Consider the following 17,596-nt stretch of genomic DNA (forward strand, 5'->3'; position numbering starts at 1 on the left):
CAAGAATAAGTTTTCCTAAAACGTGTATTTTGAGAGTTTTTCAACTTGTTACGTTCATAACCACCAAAATGTATGGAAAGTATACGATATGGGGAAATAAGAATATCACGACAGGCGAATTTTCAGTGCTTTAGAGTTTCTCAGCTATAAAAACGATAAAACGCATGAATGGCATTGTATATGGAGAAACAACAACATGTGTGTTTTGAATGCTTTTCACACTGTTAGTACCAATACAGCAAAATGCCTGCAAAGCACCCGCTATGGTGAAACGAAACGATATTTCCATAACCATGTCCTTCGAGTGTTTATTGGCGTCTTAGCCACTAAAATTATGAAAAACATTGAATGTAACCTGTATGGGAAAACAAAACAACATTACCAAAAACGTCTCTTTCTATTATTTTTAAGCTAGTTACGTACCAAAACGCTTAAGCGCATGCAAAACACCCTTAATGGAGAAGCAGAATAACATTACAAAAAAGAAGTATTTTGAGTGTTTTTGAATTTGTTACGTGCAAAAACACCAACATGCATGTAAAATATCCTTTATGGGAAAACGAAAGAAAATTACGAGAAACGTGTATTAAGAGTGTTTTTAATCTTGTGTATTAAGAGTGTTTTTAATGTTTTTAATCTTGTGTATTAAGAGTGTTTTTAATCTTCTTAGGTACCAAATCGCGAAAAGGCTTTGCAAAACGCATAAAACGCATGCAAAACTTGCTTTAAGGAGAATCCAAATGACATTAACAAATATATATATTTTGAGTGTTTTCTAGCTTGTAACGTAGAAAAACACATAAATGCATGCATGCCTACATGGGGAAACGAAAAGACATTACGAGATACGTGTATTATTAATGTTTTCGAGCTTCTTAGGTACCAAAATGCAAACAACACGTTAATAGTATTCTATTTGGAGAAACAGATCATTACCAAAAACGTGCATTTTGAGTGTCTTTCACATTTTTAGATATCAAAACGTCAAAATGCTTGCAAAGCCTCTTATGTGTGGAAACGAAATGACATTACAAGAAACGCAAATTCATATTTTTATTTTTATTTTATTTTATTTTATTTCATCTTTTCCTCACTGAAACTCATGTGTCTGAGGCAACTCACAGTAGCCCCTTTTCTGTTCCCTCATACTTTCTCTATCCTCATTTTCGATCCAAAGCTGGATGCTGCGTTTATGTGCGCAATGACTTAACCTGCTCTCGTGCCCACGCTCTTGAATATTCCGAGTTTTCCACCATCTGGCTACGACTACAGAGTCACTCTCATACTAAATTTATCTGTGCTGTATACCTCTCTCCTAACTCCTCTGACTATAAGAAATTCTTTGACTACTTAACTTCCAAAGTGGAGCACATTCTGACCCTCTTCCCTTTTGCAGAGATCTCCATTCTTGGAGACTTCAATGTTCACCACCAGCTTTGGCTTTCCTCTCCCTTCACTGACCATCCTGGTGAACTAGCCTACAACTTTGCTATCCTCCATGACCTAGAGCAATTGGTGCAACACCCTACTCGTATTCCTGACCGTCTTGGAGATACGCCCAACATTTTTTACCTTTTCCTGACCTCTAATCCTTCTCCTTATGCTGTCACCCTTTCTTCTCCGTTGGGCTCCGATCACAATCTCATATCTTTATCTTGTCCTATCACTCTAATCCCTCCTCAGGATCCCCCTAAGCGAAGGTGCCTCTGGCGTTTTGCCTCTGCTAGTTGGGGGGACCTGAGGAGGTATTTTGCTGATTTTCCTCGGAATGACTACTGCTTCCGTGTCAGAGACCCGTCTTTGTGTGCTGAGCGCATAACAGAGGTGATAGTGTCTGGCATGGAGGCGTACATTCCTCACTCTTTTTCTCGTCCTAAACCTTCTAAACCTTGGTTTAACACAGCTTGTTCTCGTGCTATACATGATAGAGAGGTGGCCCACAAAATGTACTTAAGCCTTCCATCACCAGAATCTCATGCACTTTATATTTCTGCCCGGAACCATGCCAAGTCTGTTCTCCAACTAGCCAAAAACTCCTTCATTAACAGAAAATGTCAAAACCTTTGAAGATCTAACTCCCCTCGTGATTTCTGGCATCTAGCCAAAAATATCTCCAATAACTTTGCTTCTTCTTCTTTCCCTCTCTACTTCAACCAGATGGCACCACTGCTATCACATCTATTTCTAAAGCTGAACTCTTTGCTCAAACCATTGCTAAAAACTCTACCTTGGACGATTCTGGACTTGTTCCTCCCTTTCCTCCACCCTCTGACTACTTCATGCCACGTATTAAAATTCTTCGAAATGATGTTTTCCATGCCCTCGCTGGCCTAAACCCTCGGAAGGCTTATGGACCTGATGCGGCCCCTCCTATTGTTCTCCGAAACTGTGCGTCCGTGCTTGCACCTTGCCTAGTCAAACTCTTTCAGCTCTGTCTGTCAACATCTACCTTTCCTTCTTGCTGGAAGTTTGCCTACATTCAACCTGTTCCTAAAAAGGGTGACCGCTCTAATCCCTCAAACTACCGTCCTATTGCTTTAATTTCCTGCTTATCTAAAGTTTTTGAATCTATCCTCAACAGGAAGATTCTTAAACATCTATCACTTCACAACCTTCTATCAGATCGCCATTATGTGTTCCGTCAAGGCCGCTCTACTGGTGATCTGGCTTTCCTTACTGAGTCTTGGTCATCCTCTTTTAGAGATTTTGGTGAAACTTTTGCTGTTGCCTTAGACATATCAAAAGCCTTTGATAGAGTCTGGCACAAAGCTTTGATTTCCAAACTACCCTCCTACGGTTTCTATCCTTCTCTCTGTAAATTCATCTCAAATTTCCTTTCTGACTGTTCTATTGCTGCTGTGGTAGACGGTCACTGGTCTTCTCCTAAATCTATTAACAGTGGTGTTCCTCAGGGTTCTGTCCTGTCACCCACTCTCTTCTTATTATTCATTAATGATCTTCTAAACCAAACTTCTTGTCCTATCCACTCCTACGCTGATGATACCACCCTGCACTTTTCCACGTCTTTTCATAGACGTCCAACCCTTCAGGAGGTAAACATATCACGCAGGGAAGCCACAGAACGCCTGACTTTTGATCTTTCTAAAATTTCTGATTGGGGCAGAGCAAACTTGGTATTGTTCAATGCCTCAAAAACTCAATTCCTCCATCTATCAACTCGACACAACCTTCCAGACAACTATCCCCTCTCCTTCAATGACACTCAACTGTCCTCCTCTTCTACACTGAACATTCTCGGTCTGTCCTTTACTTATAATCTGAACTGGAAACTTCACATGTCATCTCTAGCTAAAACAGCTTCTATGAAGTTAGGTGTTCTGAGACGTCTCCGCCAGTTTTTCTCACCCCCCCAGCTGCTAACTCTGTACAAGGGCATTATCCGTCCATGTATGGAGTATGCTTCACATGTCTGGGGGGTTCCACTCATACTGCTCTTCTAGACAGGGTGGAATCAAAAGCTTTTCGTCTCATCAACTCCTCTCCTCTAACTGACTGTCTTCAGCCTCTCTCTCACCGCCGCAATGTTGCATATCTTGCTGTCTTCTACCGGTATTTTCATGCTAACTGCTCTTCTGATCTTGCTAACTGCATGCCTCCCCTCCTTCCGCGGCTTCGCTGCATAAGACTTTCTTCTTTCTCTCACCCCTATTCTGTCCACCTCTCTAACGCAAGAGTTAACCAGTATTCTCAATCATTCATCCCTTTCTCTGGTAAACTCTGGAACTCCCTGCCTGCTTCTGTATTTCCACCTTCCTACGACTTGAATTCCTTCAAGAGGGAGGTTTCAAGACACTTATCCACCAATTTTTGACCACTGTTTTGACCCTTTTATGGGACTGGCATTTCAGTGGACATTTTTCTTTATTAGATTTTTGTTGCCCTTGGCCAGTATCCTTCCTACATAAAAAAAAATATATATATATATAATATATATATAATATATATATATATATATATATATATATATATATATATATATATATATATATATATATATATATATATATATATATATATATATATATATATATATATATATATATATATATATATTATTTATTTTTTTTTTTTATATGCTAGGCAGCAAAACGCTGAAAAAAAACATAGAAAGCATTCTATATGGGAATACAAACCATCACCAAAAACTTGTGTTTTGAGTGTTTTTCAGCTTACATACCAAAACCCTAAAACACATGCAAAAAACAATATAACATTACCAAGAAAAAAAAAAAGAATTATAAACACAATTTATATATAAAAAAAAAAAAGAATAACTACAAAAAAAAAAACAAGTATTTTGAGAGTTTTTGAGTTTGTTACATAGAAAAACGCCAAAATCCACGCAGAGTTCTTTATATGGAAAAGAAAAAGATATTACGAGAAACGCGTATTATGAGTTTTTCACCTTCTTACAAAGCAAAATCATAAAACGTTGAAATAGCACTCTATATCGAGAAACAGATCAATAATACCCAAAACGTGTATTTTGAGTGTTTTTAACAATAATAGGTATGAAAAAGCTGAAATACTTGGAAATCCCCATATATGGGGTAACGAAATGATATTACGATAGATATCTTTTGAATGTTTTTGAGCGTAATAGGCACCAAAACACACACACACAGAAAAAAAAAAAAAACATGGAAATCAACCTATATGGGAATACAAAACAACATTACGAAAAACATAACTTTTGAGTATTTTGAACTTATTACGTACAAAAAAAGCTAAAACGCCAGTAAAACACTTTTTATGAAGAAACAAAATAACATTACAAAAAAAAAAATGTTTTTAAGTGTTTTTGAGCTTGTTATGTAGAAAAACGCAAAGATGCAGGCAAAGTGCTTTATATGTGGAATCGAAAAGAGTTTACGAAAAACGTATATTATTAGTGTTTTGAGCTTCTTCGGTACCAAAACGCTTAAATGCATGAATAGCACTCTATATGGAGAAATCGAACAACGTTACCAAAAAAAAAAAAAACACTAGAAGTTCTAGATTCTACACAAGTTTCAAAGTTTGTCTAATTTTTTAATTTGTCTAGTTTTTTTTTTTTTTTTTATTTATCTAATCTTTGTAGCTGCAACGGCAGGTCTTCATTAGCACTCAGATGATCTGTTTTACTGATCATACCCATCATCGTAGGGTCAAGAAAAGGCAACTCTCTCTCTCTCTCTCTCTCTCTCTCTCTCTCTCTCTCTCTCTCTCTCTCTCTCTCTCTCTCTCTCTCTCTCTCTCTCTCTCTCTCTCTCTCTCTCTCTCTCATTCTCTCTCATTCTCTCTCTCTGACATTTATTTATGAGGTAGGCATGACCGTAAGAATTGCGAACAAGTTCTCGGTCTCAATTTCTTATACAATAACTTTATATACTGATATCAAACACTTTCAACATATTACAGTATTCATTAACAGCACATGCAATCAACTTCACACTTTTACAATCAGTTCTTACTACAAAATTAAAGTATTTACCTCGGTCGCCTTCCTGCCCATCTTTGTATGAGCGCAACTTGGGTGTGAGTGACCAGCGTTCCCAGATTTCTGTGCCGAAATTATCGTACACATCCGTCAAAAATTATCGTATTTTGAACTAGATTATCGTACACCAACATTCACCTGTCTACTTTTTGTCAGTTCTGCACAATATCACAAAATATACCACTGGAACACTAGACACCAATAAGTTTTTGTTAGGTATTTGATATAGGTTCTGAAAAGCACTGCCTGTTACGAGAGGCTATCGTATACTCACCATTTTATAGGTCGATGGCTGAATCACCGTGGATTTCTGGATAGTTTGGGTCACTTTCTACACCAGTTGAATATAGTGGTTGGGAAGTGATGCTCCTTATCATGCTCCTCGATGGCTGGGATGAGGTGCAGTTACGGTTTGCTTGTTACAGATTGTTTTGCTAAAAGAATGTCTCTTACTGATTCTGTTTTCAGTTTTTCTGTCTTTAGTTTTCATTCTATTTATGTCTGAGAAACATCTTTCGCAATCCACATTTGCATGGGGCAATGAAAGGCATGCTAGTGCAAAGTCAGACACGCGCTTGTATTTTGAACATCCCTCACTATCCAGAATCAGCCTTATCTCCCCCCAAAACAAATCAGGAGCTTTATCTTTTAATTTTTCATTTCCTTGCCTCCACTCATGATGTTTTCTGGGAGATCTTCGAACTCAAGCTTCATCCATTCTTCATCCAGTTGCTGCAATGTGGCATCATCTCCACCAATTATGTGTGGAAGATGAACTACCAGAGGAACAAGACTAGGTTTACTTACTTTTTTCTTACCCAGAACGTAGGCTGGCTCCAAGATAGACAGTATTGAGAGAACTGGGTCCTCAAAATCAAGTCTCTTCTTGATCTGTTCTGCAGCTGTGACAAGGAAAGATCTGCATCTCTTCTGGAATTCAGTCATTTTGTCTCTATCCTTATACAGATCAGGAGTACTCGTTACTCTTTCAGGCACAGAAGCTCCTAAGTACACCTGTTTCAGCATATTCCATTCACGCTCATTTCTTGGTTCATTATTACCGAGCGGTTGCTTCATCACACTGTCTCTCTTCATGAACGTCAACAGTATATCCTTGTACAGACTACAAACTTGACTATGACGTGCATTTATCACAACTCTTTCACTTTGAAAATGAAGGTTAAAGTGGGTGAATCTGGGCAACACTGATTCAAGGAAGCAATAATATAGTCTAACGAAAGGACTATGCAATAGTTCATAAGCATTCTTTAGTGCGTGTGAATAGCTCTTACTCTGCTGATTGTGTAAGTCTGTGAAAAAGAGCTACAGAGCACCCCATTGTTCCAGCATCCTCTTGATGGCAGCACTGTAGGAGAGCCATCTTGTACGTGATGGTGATAAAATTCTGCCTTTCTACTCCAGTGAACTCTTGAAATTCGCATAACTGTGCCATTCGTTTGGAAGAATGTTTCAGTGTATTGTGCACGTCATATGCTAACTGCTCAACGCACTGTGGCAACTGTTTACACGCCTCAGAGGCACACGTGTGTGCTGAGTGACATATATATTTCATCATGTATATACCTGGGCAAGCAGCCTTAAGTCTGCTATTATCACAATTGTTTTGCGCCCATCATGGTGCTACAGCCATCTGAACCAAATCGAATCATATTATCAACTGGCACTGTAAAATCACTGAATAATTTTATTATGGCTGAAAAAAATTCTATTGCTAGTAGCACCTTCACTTGCAGTCTCTGTGTTATCACTGCTGAAGACTGGCACCAGGTCCCTAAACTTACTAGCAACACCATTTTCTTTTGCATATCGCACCATTATACACAAGTTCTGAGATACTGAAATGTCCGTAGATTCATCCATTTTCTTCAGTTTATCTGCCAGGTCCTGCTTATGACACTTAGCCATAACATTACCACGTATGTTTTGACACTTTTTTCTTTTCATTTTTACCTCTTTAGGAATGGCTGAGTCAGGAAAAACATTCTTTGATAACATCACATGAATGATCAGCCATTCTAAAACTTGTGTTATGTTCAACCATCATCGCTGTTAGCTTGATTTCAGCAGCTTTAAGTGAATCTCCCTTGCTAGAGTGCCCTTGTGCACTGACAAACGCCTCTGCTATAGTTTTTGTTGAATTAGATGTTGCACACATTGTGATGCTTCCCACTTTTCTCATGAAGCTTTATTGATGTTCACTGTGCAGTAATTTCAACACCAGATTTTTTTATACACTGCTTTACACGAGTCCTTCCTGGATGGTCTTAACGACGGAAATTCTTTTTCCCAGACTTCTCTGTACTTTTGTTCACGCCTTGCTTTTTTCTTGGTTTTTATTGTGTTTTCACTATTCACGGCACTGCGTTTATCTGCCATTCTCTTTGCTGTGAAATGTGCCAGGTTATAAGAATCTAGCCAGGTAGAACAACACCCGCAACTGAGCTGCCTCCTGTCTGAGACTCCTGATGAAGGTTAATCAAGCATCCCCCCAGTCACCTGGCGCCCGCCTCCCCCCTCATACATTAAATACAGGAACAGATCGTGTAGTGTTCCCCCCCTCCCCCTCACTCCATCTCCAGCCACTCCCACTCAATACATGAACTGACTGTGTAGTGTCCCTCCCCTCACTCCCTCCCTCCTCCAGCCAAACACCCACCTCCCCCCGTCTCTCTCTCTCTCTCTCTCTCTCTCTCTCTCTCTCTCTCTCTCTCTCTCTCTCTCTCTCTCTCTCTCTCTCTCTCTCTCTCTCTCTCTCTCTCTCTCTCTCTCTCTCTCCTGCAAGCAACTCTCCAATCTTCTCCCAATCAATCTTGCCATCTGGGGTAACCCAAGAGGGAGGAGGAGGGATACAAAGGAATACAAAGGAAAGCCAAACAGCAAAAGACCTTTTGGTCCTTGCAAGGCTGTTTGGTAAATACTTCTAATTAGCTACAGGGAAGAGAGACAGGACAGCATAGCAGAAGACTCCTCCCCACCCACCACTCCCTCCAGCTTGCGCTGGCATGGAAATAGTTGGGAAAAGTACCATGCAGTATGGAAAAACTGACATGGAATTTTCATAGGAAAGGATGAAAGGAAGTTCTACTATTCACCCTACGGCGAACTCTATACGCCTATCTGAAAGTTAATACAATTTATATTAAAACTGGTTTCTGTAAAATAAGAGTTTATTATTGAATTTAGTAATTATTCGGACAAGAAGAGAGCTTGTTGGAGATTTGCTTTTAAACATTTCTCTATTTTATTTTTGAATGATTCAATAGTATTGCTGTTCACAATTTCGGCAGGAGTTTATTCCATATATTTACTATACGATTAAAGAAAAAATGTTTGGATTCGTGGGATTTAAAACGTTTGGGTATAATCTTGAATCCATTATTTCTTGTTAGGTTAGAATGATCAATGGAAAAATATTTATGTGCATCAATGTTACTATATCCTTTGAAAATTCTGAACACTTCAATTAGGTCTCCTCTTATCCTGCGCTTTGTTAAACTAAATAGGTTTAGTTCTTCCAGTCGTTCCTCATACGACTTATTGCGCAATCTTGGAATCATCTTTGTGACTCTGCGCTGTATCTTTTCTAGTTTTTCAATGTCTTTTTTGTAGTATGGTGACCAGAACTGTACACAGTATTCTAGATGAGGGCGCACCAGTGAGTTATATAAGGCAAGTATAACCTTTTCTGATTTAAATTCAAAGGTTCTTCCAATGAACCCTACAAATTTATTTGCCGTCTTTACGGTTTCTGTGGAGTGTTGACTCGGCTTTAGGTCGTTTGACACAACGACACAAAGATCTTTTTCTTTATCAGCACTTGACAGTGGCATGTTATTCATTACATATCTCGCCTGAACATTGTTTCTTCCGATATGTAGAATTTTACACTTTTCTATATTGAATCTCATCTGCCATTTTTCTGCCCAGCTTGTTAGTTTATTGAGGTCACACTGCAGTTCCTGCCATTGTGACACAGACGTTGCTCTACTTGTTATTTTGCTGTCGTCTGCAAATTTATTTATTTTGCAGTTTATCCCTTCATCAATATCAGTAATGTACATTATGAAGAGTACTAGTCCTAATACATAGCCTTGAGGAACACCGCTATTTACCTTATGCCACTCTGACTCTTTTCCATTTATCACAACACTCTGTTTTCTGTCAGAGAACCAGTCTCTCAGCCATTTCAGGGTGTTTCCGGCAATGCCGTGAGCTTTACTTTACTGATGAGTCTCTTATGGGGAACAGTCTCGAAAGCTTTCTGGAAATCAAGGTAGATAATATCAACAGCTTTTGTCTCGTCATACGAGTTAAATACTTCATAAAAGAAGTCTAATAAGTTTGTTAAGCAGGAGCGCTTGGTTCTGAAACCGTGTTGCGAATCCTTTATGATTTTATTTTCTTCTAAATATTTAACAGTTTTATCTCAGATTTTTTGTTTCCATCAGCTTGCACACTACTGAGGTGAGACTGATCGGCCTGTAATTGGCTGGGAGAGATTTATTTCCTTTTTTAAAGATTGGCGTGACATTTGCTACTTCCCATTTGTGGGGAACTTTACCCGCTAGTAATGTTTTATTGAATAAAATTGTAAGCGGTTTCACGAATTCATTTCTTGCTTCTTTAAGAAGCCTGGGTGATATCTTGTCTGGCCCCAGTGTTTTGTTTACGTTCTCTCGCAGCTAAAAATGGTGTAGCCAGGGAGCGAGTACTCAGCTAAGTAATCCCTACTTGATGAATTTATCCACGTTTCCGTGACGCCTATGATGTCGTAGTTTTCAAGATAAATAAGAGCTTGCAGCTCATTTAATTTATTTTGTAAACTACAGGCATTGAAGTAACAAGCTCTGATCTTGTCTGAACCTGTGGATGAAATAATTACGTTAGTGTTTACGACGCTGGTCCTGTTGTTGGCGCCCGCGCGTTTTTTGATCTGTGGAGACAATCTTTTTAATGGATTAATCTGCCCATCCTGGCTGCTCCCACACCGATCAGATGAAGGAGGAGGCGGAGGAGGAGAAGGAGGAGGAGAGGGAGGAGTGACTTTCAGGAGAATTTCCCTCACTGGTGGAGATAAAAAGGTTTTCCGTGTTGTAATTTCCTCCAAACCTCTCCCTTTCCTTCCTCCACACGCTCCTGCCATCACCTGTTACAATATTATTACCATTATTATTGTTATTATTAAATTATTATTATTATTATAATTTTGAACATAAGTATTATCATTATTACAAGTACTTAACTATTTATTCTTATTTCTCTTTGTGTGTTTGATTTTTCCTGCATAGTTTCTCTCTTCTCTTCTCTTCTCTTCTCTTCTCTTCTCTTCTCTTCTCTTCTCTTCTCTTCTCTTCTCTTCTCTTCTCTTCTCTTCTCTTCTCTTCTCTTCTCTTCTCTTCTCTTCTCTTCTCTTCTCTTCTCTTCTCTTCTCTTCTCTTCTCTTCCTCTTCTCTTCTCTTCCACCTTTCACTTAATCAACAAATCTCAAGGTAACACAGCCACCTGAGTCTATTTCATTATTACTATTATTTTGTTTATTTATTTATTGTAATATTTTGTATTATTTTATTATTATTTATTGTATTATTTTGTTTATTTATTTATTGTAATCTTAGGGACAATAATCCTTTCTTTCAGCTGATGCACACTCCTTACCTCTGTCACCTTTTCTGTGATGTGTGTCTATGTGTCCGTGTGCCTCACTGCCTCACTCTTAGTGCAACACAGTGAGTGTCCATATCATTTGTGTGCTCTTTGTTTTTCACAGTTTTTCACTGATTAGTTCCTTCACTGCTCAACAACAACAACAACAACAACAACAACAACAACAACAACAACAACAACAACAACAACAACAACAACAACAACAACAACAACAACAACAACAACAACAACAACAACAACAACAACAACAACAACAACAACAACAACAACAACAACAACAACAACAACAACAACAACAACAACAACTGCTACTACTACTACTACTACTACTGTTACTACTGCTACTACTACTACTACTACTATTACTACTTCTACTACTACTACTGCTACTACTACTACTACTACTATTACTACTTCTACTACTACTACTATTACTACTTGTACTAGTACTACTACTACTACTACTAGTACTACTACTACTATTACTATTACTACTACTACTACTATTACTACTTCTACTACTACTACTTCTACTACTACTACTGCTGCTGCTGCTGCTGCTGCTGCTGCTGCTGCTGCTACTACTACTAGTACTACTACTATCTTTTATATCTTTGTTTAATATTTACAACTGCAACAACTACTGCCACTGCTACTACCACCATCTTTACCAAAATCTTCACACACACACACACACACACACACACACACACACACTGAGGAAACTAACTGTAACGATGACTCGTCCGAAAGTGGAATATGCAGCTGTAGTATGGTCACCAAGTCTCAAGGAATACATCAGGAAACTGGAGAGGATACAAAGAGCAGCAACAAAGATGATCCCAAACTTAAGAGAAAAGACATACAAAATGAGACTAGAAAAACTAAACCTTCCAATTCTGGGACAAAGAAGGGAGAGAAGAGACGTAATCACGATATATAGACTAATGGAAGGACTGGAAAAGCTTGACAGCAACGACATTGTGACGTGGGATACGAGAGACATTAGAGAACACGGAAAGAAGCTGAAAGAAAAAAAAAGAAAATTTGTAGAAGAGATATAAAAAATAATAGTTTTCCACTGAGTAGTTGATACATGGAACTGTCTAAATGAGTGTGTGGTGCAAGCAAAAACTATTCTTAATTTCAAGGCCAAGATAGATAATAACAGATACAGAGGCGGTACAGTACAAGCATAGCTCCTCTCCTGCGTGACACAGCTAGGTAACAACTAGGTAATCACACACATACACACACACACACACACACACACACACACACACACACACACACACACACACACACAATTGATGTAAATAAAGCATCTGGTCCAGACGAAGTATCAAACTGGATACTGAAAGAATGCAGAGAACAAATGCCTGATAAAAATCACAGTATGGTGGTGACATCATTGTTGCAGGGAAGAGTACCAAAAGATTGGAAGAGAGCAAATATTATACCAATATTCAAAGGAGGAAATAAGGAAAACCAACTAAATTATAGACCAGTGTCATTGACTAGTGTTGTAGGGAAACTATGTGAAAGAACAATTAAGGAAAGACAGATAGAACACTTGAAAAGAGACGAAGTTTTGGTTAATTGTCAATTTGGATTTAGAAGGGGAAGATCACGCTCGATGAACTTATTGTCTTTTTATTCAAGGTTAGTCGATATTGTGCAAGAGAGACAGATATGGATGGGTGGATGGTGTCTACTTAGACTTGAAGAAGGCTTTCGACAACACAGCACCACACCAAAGATTGCTATGAAAGATAAGAAATTATGGAAGAATTGGAGAAAGACTACTGGAGTGGATGGAGGATTATCTGGATGATAGAGAGATGAGAACTGTAATACAAGACCAAAATTCATCTTGGCTGAAAGTAACTAGTGGTGTCCCACAGGGGTCAGTGTTGGGACTGATAATGTTTGTGATATATGTGAATGACATGAATGAAAAAATAGATAGTTATATGAACTTATTTGCAGATGATGCTAAGCTGATGAGAAGAATAGAAAATGTAAATGACTATGATACTGCAAGATTATTTAAATAAGATAAAAAGATGGATTAAATCTTGGCAAATGGAATTCAGTTTAAGTAAATGTAAAGTAATGTAGTTTGGGAAGAGTGAAAAACGAATAAAATATCATTATGAGATGGATGGTGTGAAGTTAATGAAATCAAAAGAGGAAGTGGATTTAGGAGTAACAGTTACTAAAAACTTGACTACGGACAGACACATTGATAAAATTACTGGAGAGATGATGAATTTGTTAAAACGAGTAAGAATGTCATTCTCATATTTGGATGAAGGAATGATAAAAAAAAAAGTTGTTGATTTTCATGATAAGATTAGAATATGCGGCAGTGGTGTAGTCTCCTCATACAAAGAGGAATATTATAAAATTAGAGAGTACAAAGAGCCATCAGTAAGATGGTTCAGGAGTTGAGTAAGTCAACCTATGAAGAAAGATTAACGATGATGGAAATTCCTACCCTTGAAAACAGGAGCAAGGAGATTTAATAAGCATCTATAGAATGATAAAATGGTATGGAAAATGTGAACAAAGAATGTTTTATAAATTTAGACACAGAGTACAAGGGGACACAGTAAGAAGTTGAAGAAAGTTAACTGTAGAAGAGACATCAAGAAGTGTGAACAAATGGAATGAACTTAGTGAAGACGTTGTGAATGCTGAAACTGTCCATGCATTTAAGACCAAACTGGATAAGTACAGAGACAGGATACTGTGAGATTACTTCCCTCCCGTAAACCACAGCTAGGTAAACACAACTAGGTAAATAAATACACACATAACAAACTGCTGCTAAGAGAAGAGGGAAATACCAGATACAGACAAGGCCAAAGCAAAGACTAATAAAAGGAAGATGCTTGAGTGACATAAAGAAATAAAGTTTCCCACAGAGAAATATATAAGTTTGGAACAAGCTCAGTGAGGAGGCAGTATTGGCAACGAGTGTGCACAACTTTGAGGAAAAGCTGGACAAGTGTAGATATGGAGGCAGACCACACGAACGTAGCTCAGGCCTTGTAAATTACAACTAGGTAAACACACACACACACACACATATAAAAAGAAAATCCATAATCACACATAGGATAACAACAACAAAGAAACAATAAAACAACAGAAATAAGTAAAAAAAAACATCCCCTTTTAATGATTTGCAGGGAACCACCACCACCACCACCACCAGCACCAGCACATACAGCAGGGGTTCTCAAAGTGGTCAATATCGATCCTCAGGGGTTGATGGGACCATCCAAGGGGTCAATGAATAATTAGGGGGTTGAAAGGTGGTCAATGAATAACAGAGGGGGTCAAAAGGGGGTCAATGAATAACCAGGGATTTGAAGGGGGTCAATGAATAATCAGTGGATCAAAATTGGGTCAATGAATAATTGGGGGGACAAAAGGAGGTCAATGAATAAACAAGGGATCGATGAATATTTACTGCTGGGGACTAAGGGACCGTTGAAACCTCTCATTAGAAATTCTCAAAAATAATTTGCAAAAATCTGAAGAATACCAGACATAATTATTACTATTATTTTTAATTATAATAATTTATTGAATTCAAACAATAGGTCAAATTGTCAGTGAATCTTCAGAAATTTCAGCAGTGCTGGCAACACTACCTTCAACCAATCACTCCATCTCATTGTGTCTCCCAGCTCTACTGTCTGTACTAGGGTCTGTACAGGATGCATTCTTGTCTCTGTCCCGTACAGAGCCAGTGAACGTATCCCCCCACTTCACCCCACCCCGCCTATGTCTCTCTCGCTGTCTCGCACACATTAGTTCAGGGCACGCTCAGCTCCCGTAAGTGTGGTCCGCGAACTGATTATTGTGACGCATTGAAAACTGTGCGTAACAAGCACAATGGCTGTCGTTGCTGCTAAGAAGAAATGCCATCAGTGTTCTCAGAAATATTTGAAATATGGATTCATTACTTCATTAACCAATGACACCATGCCATTGTGTCACTTGTGTGAAAAGACTTTCAGTAATGATGCCATGAAGCCTGCAAAGATGAAGCACCACCTTGAAACGGTTCACTGTGATAAGAAAAACAAAGACCTTGACTATTTCAAGACACTGAAAGAAAACTCAAAAGTCGATCAAATATCAAGACTTTTTTCAAAGCACCCGTCAGTTGTGATACTGAAGGAGGTTTAAGAGCTTCATATAACATCTCCCTCATGAAAGCAAAGAAAGGAAAGGCACACACTATTGGTGAGGGTATCATAATCCCAGCTATTAAAGAAGTTATAAAAAGTGTTATGAAGAAAAATTCTCACTCTGTTCTTAAAGATTTGCCATTAAGTAACAGTACAGTGCAAAGAAGAATTGATGAAGTGAGTGACTGTGAATAGCTGGGAATGGATGGGAGAGGAGTGGCTGTCAATGACTGGAAAAGGAGTGGCTGTGAATGGCTGGGAAAGGAGAAGCTGGGAATAGCTGGGAGAGGAGTGGCTTGCAAAGGGATGGCTAGGAATGGCTGGGCGAGGAGTGGCTGGCAATGGCAGGGAGAGGCTGGGATGGGAGTGGCTAGGAATGGTTGGGGGAAAAGTGACTGTGAATGGCAGGGAAAGGAGTGGCTGGGAATAACTGGAAGAGGAGAGGCTAAAAATGGCTGGGAGAAGAGTGACTGGAAGTGGCTGGGAGACGAGCCATTCCTCTCCAAGCCATTCGTATAACCACTCCTCTCCCACCCATTCCTAGCCACTCCTCTCCCAGTCATTCCCAGCCATTCCATTCCCAACCAATCCTCCCCCAGCCATTCCCAGACACAGCCCTCCCAGCCATTACCAGCCATTCCTCTCTCAACCATTACCAGTTACTCCTCTCCCAGCCAATTCCAGACACTCCCCTAACAGCCATTCCCAGCCACTCCTCTCCCAGTCTCTCCCAGCTACTTCTCCCTCAGCCATTCCCAGCAACTCCTTCCCTAGTCATTCCCAGCCACTCCTTTCCCAGCCACTTCTCTCCCAGCCACTAATCCCCCAGTTATTCCCAGCTACTCATCCCCCAGTCATTCCCAGCCATTCCTTTCCCAGCCACTTCTCTCCCAGCCACTCTTCCGCCAGCCATTCCCAGACACTGTCCTCCCAGCCGTTACCAGCCATTCCTCTCCCAACCATTACCAGATACTCCTCTCGCAGCCAATTCCAGACACTCCCCTAACAGCCATTCCCAGCCACTCCTCTCCCAGCCATTCCTAACCAATGCCCTCACAGTCTCTCCCATCCCCATCTCCCCCAGCCATTTCCACCCACTGCCCTCCCTGCCTCTCAAAGCCACTCCTACCCCGGACACACAAAGGTGATCCTCCCCATCAATTTTCAACCACACCCCTCCCAGCCTCTCCCAGCCATACAAAGCCATTCACAGCCACTTCTCTCCCAGCCTCTTCTCCCCCCACCCATTCCCAGGCTCTCCCAGCCATTCCCAGCCTCTCCTAGCCACTCCCAGCTTCTCTCCCAGCTATTCCCAGCCATTCCCATCTCAGCCATTCCCAGCCACTCAAGATTCAGCTATTCCCAGTCACTCCTCTCCCAGACATTCCCAGCTACACCCCCTTTCAGCTATTCCCAAGTACTAATCTCCCAGCCATTTTCAGCCACTCCTTTCCCAGCCATTCCCCGCCACTCCTTTCCCAGTCATTCCAAGCCACTCTTCTCCCAGCTATTTCCAGCCATTCACAGCCACTCCTCTCCCGGTCTATCCCAGCTCCTTCACCCCCAGTCATTCTCAGCCAGTCCCCTCCCAGCCTCTCCTCCCCCAGCCATCCCCAGCCGCTCCATTCCCAGCCACTCCTCCCACAGCCATTCCCAGCCTCTCCCAGTCGCTCCTCTCCCAGCCATTCCTTGTTACTCCTCTTCCAGCCAATGCCAGCCATTCCTCTCACAGCCATTCCCAGCCACTCCTCTCCCAGCCATTGCTAACCACTCCTCTCCCAGACACTTCTACTCCAGCCATTCCCAGCCACTCCCCTCCCTGCCCCTCCCAGCCATTCTTCCCCCAACCATTCCCAGCCTCTCTTAGCCACTCCTCTCCCAACCATTCCCAGCCACTCCTTTCCCAGCCATTCATAGCCAATCCCAGCCACTACTTTCCCAGCCATTCCCAGTTACTTATCTCCCCGGCAGTCCTCTCCCATGCAGTCATTCCCAGCAACACATCTCCCAGCCTCTTCGAGCCAATCCCAGCCATTCCCAGCCACTCCTCTCCCAGCCATTCCTCTCCCAGCTATTGCCAGCCATCCCTCTACTAGCCATTCCTCTTTCAGCTATTCGCTGTTACACCTGTCTCAGCTATTCCCAGCATTCCTAGCTGCTCCTCCTCCAGCCATTCCCAGACTCTGCTCCCTCAGCCATTCCC

General features: G+C 40.5%; 1 protein-coding gene across 1 annotated transcript; it reads left to right on the forward strand.

The window, feature by feature from the left end:
• The first annotated feature begins 11,957 nt into the window (after positions 1-11,957).
• LOC135092603 (uncharacterized) lies at positions 11,958-17,260 on the forward strand. Its single transcript, XM_063991209.1, has 4 exons — positions 11,958-12,111; positions 14,800-15,034; positions 15,938-16,166; positions 16,403-17,260. Exons 1-4 carry the CDS (start codon positions 11,958-11,960, stop codon positions 17,258-17,260), a joined length of 1,476 nt encoding a protein of 491 aa, XP_063847279.1.
• The last annotated feature ends 336 nt before the right edge of the window (positions 17,261-17,596 follow it).

This window comes from Scylla paramamosain, chromosome 40, assembly GCF_035594125.1.
Source record: "Scylla paramamosain isolate STU-SP2022 chromosome 40, ASM3559412v1, whole genome shotgun sequence".
Classification (NCBI taxonomy): Eukaryota; Metazoa; Arthropoda; class Malacostraca; order Decapoda; family Portunidae; genus Scylla; species Scylla paramamosain.

What these genes read in the sequence shown, in the direction of transcription:
- LOC135092603 (XM_063991209.1), top strand. Translation starts at nt 11,958, where the DNA reads ATGGTCACCAAGTCTCAAGGAATACATCAGGAAACTGGAGAGGATACA. An exon ending in AAAGAAGGGAGAGAAGAGAC is followed by an intron (nt 12,112 to 14,799) that starts GTAATCACGATA and finishes TTCAAACAATAG; the next exon opens with GTCAAATTGTCAGTGAATCT. An exon ending in TCAGGGCACGCTCAGCTCCC is followed by an intron (nt 15,035 to 15,937) that starts GTAAGTGTGGTC and finishes ACCCATTCCTAG; the next exon opens with CCACTCCTCTCCCAGTCATT.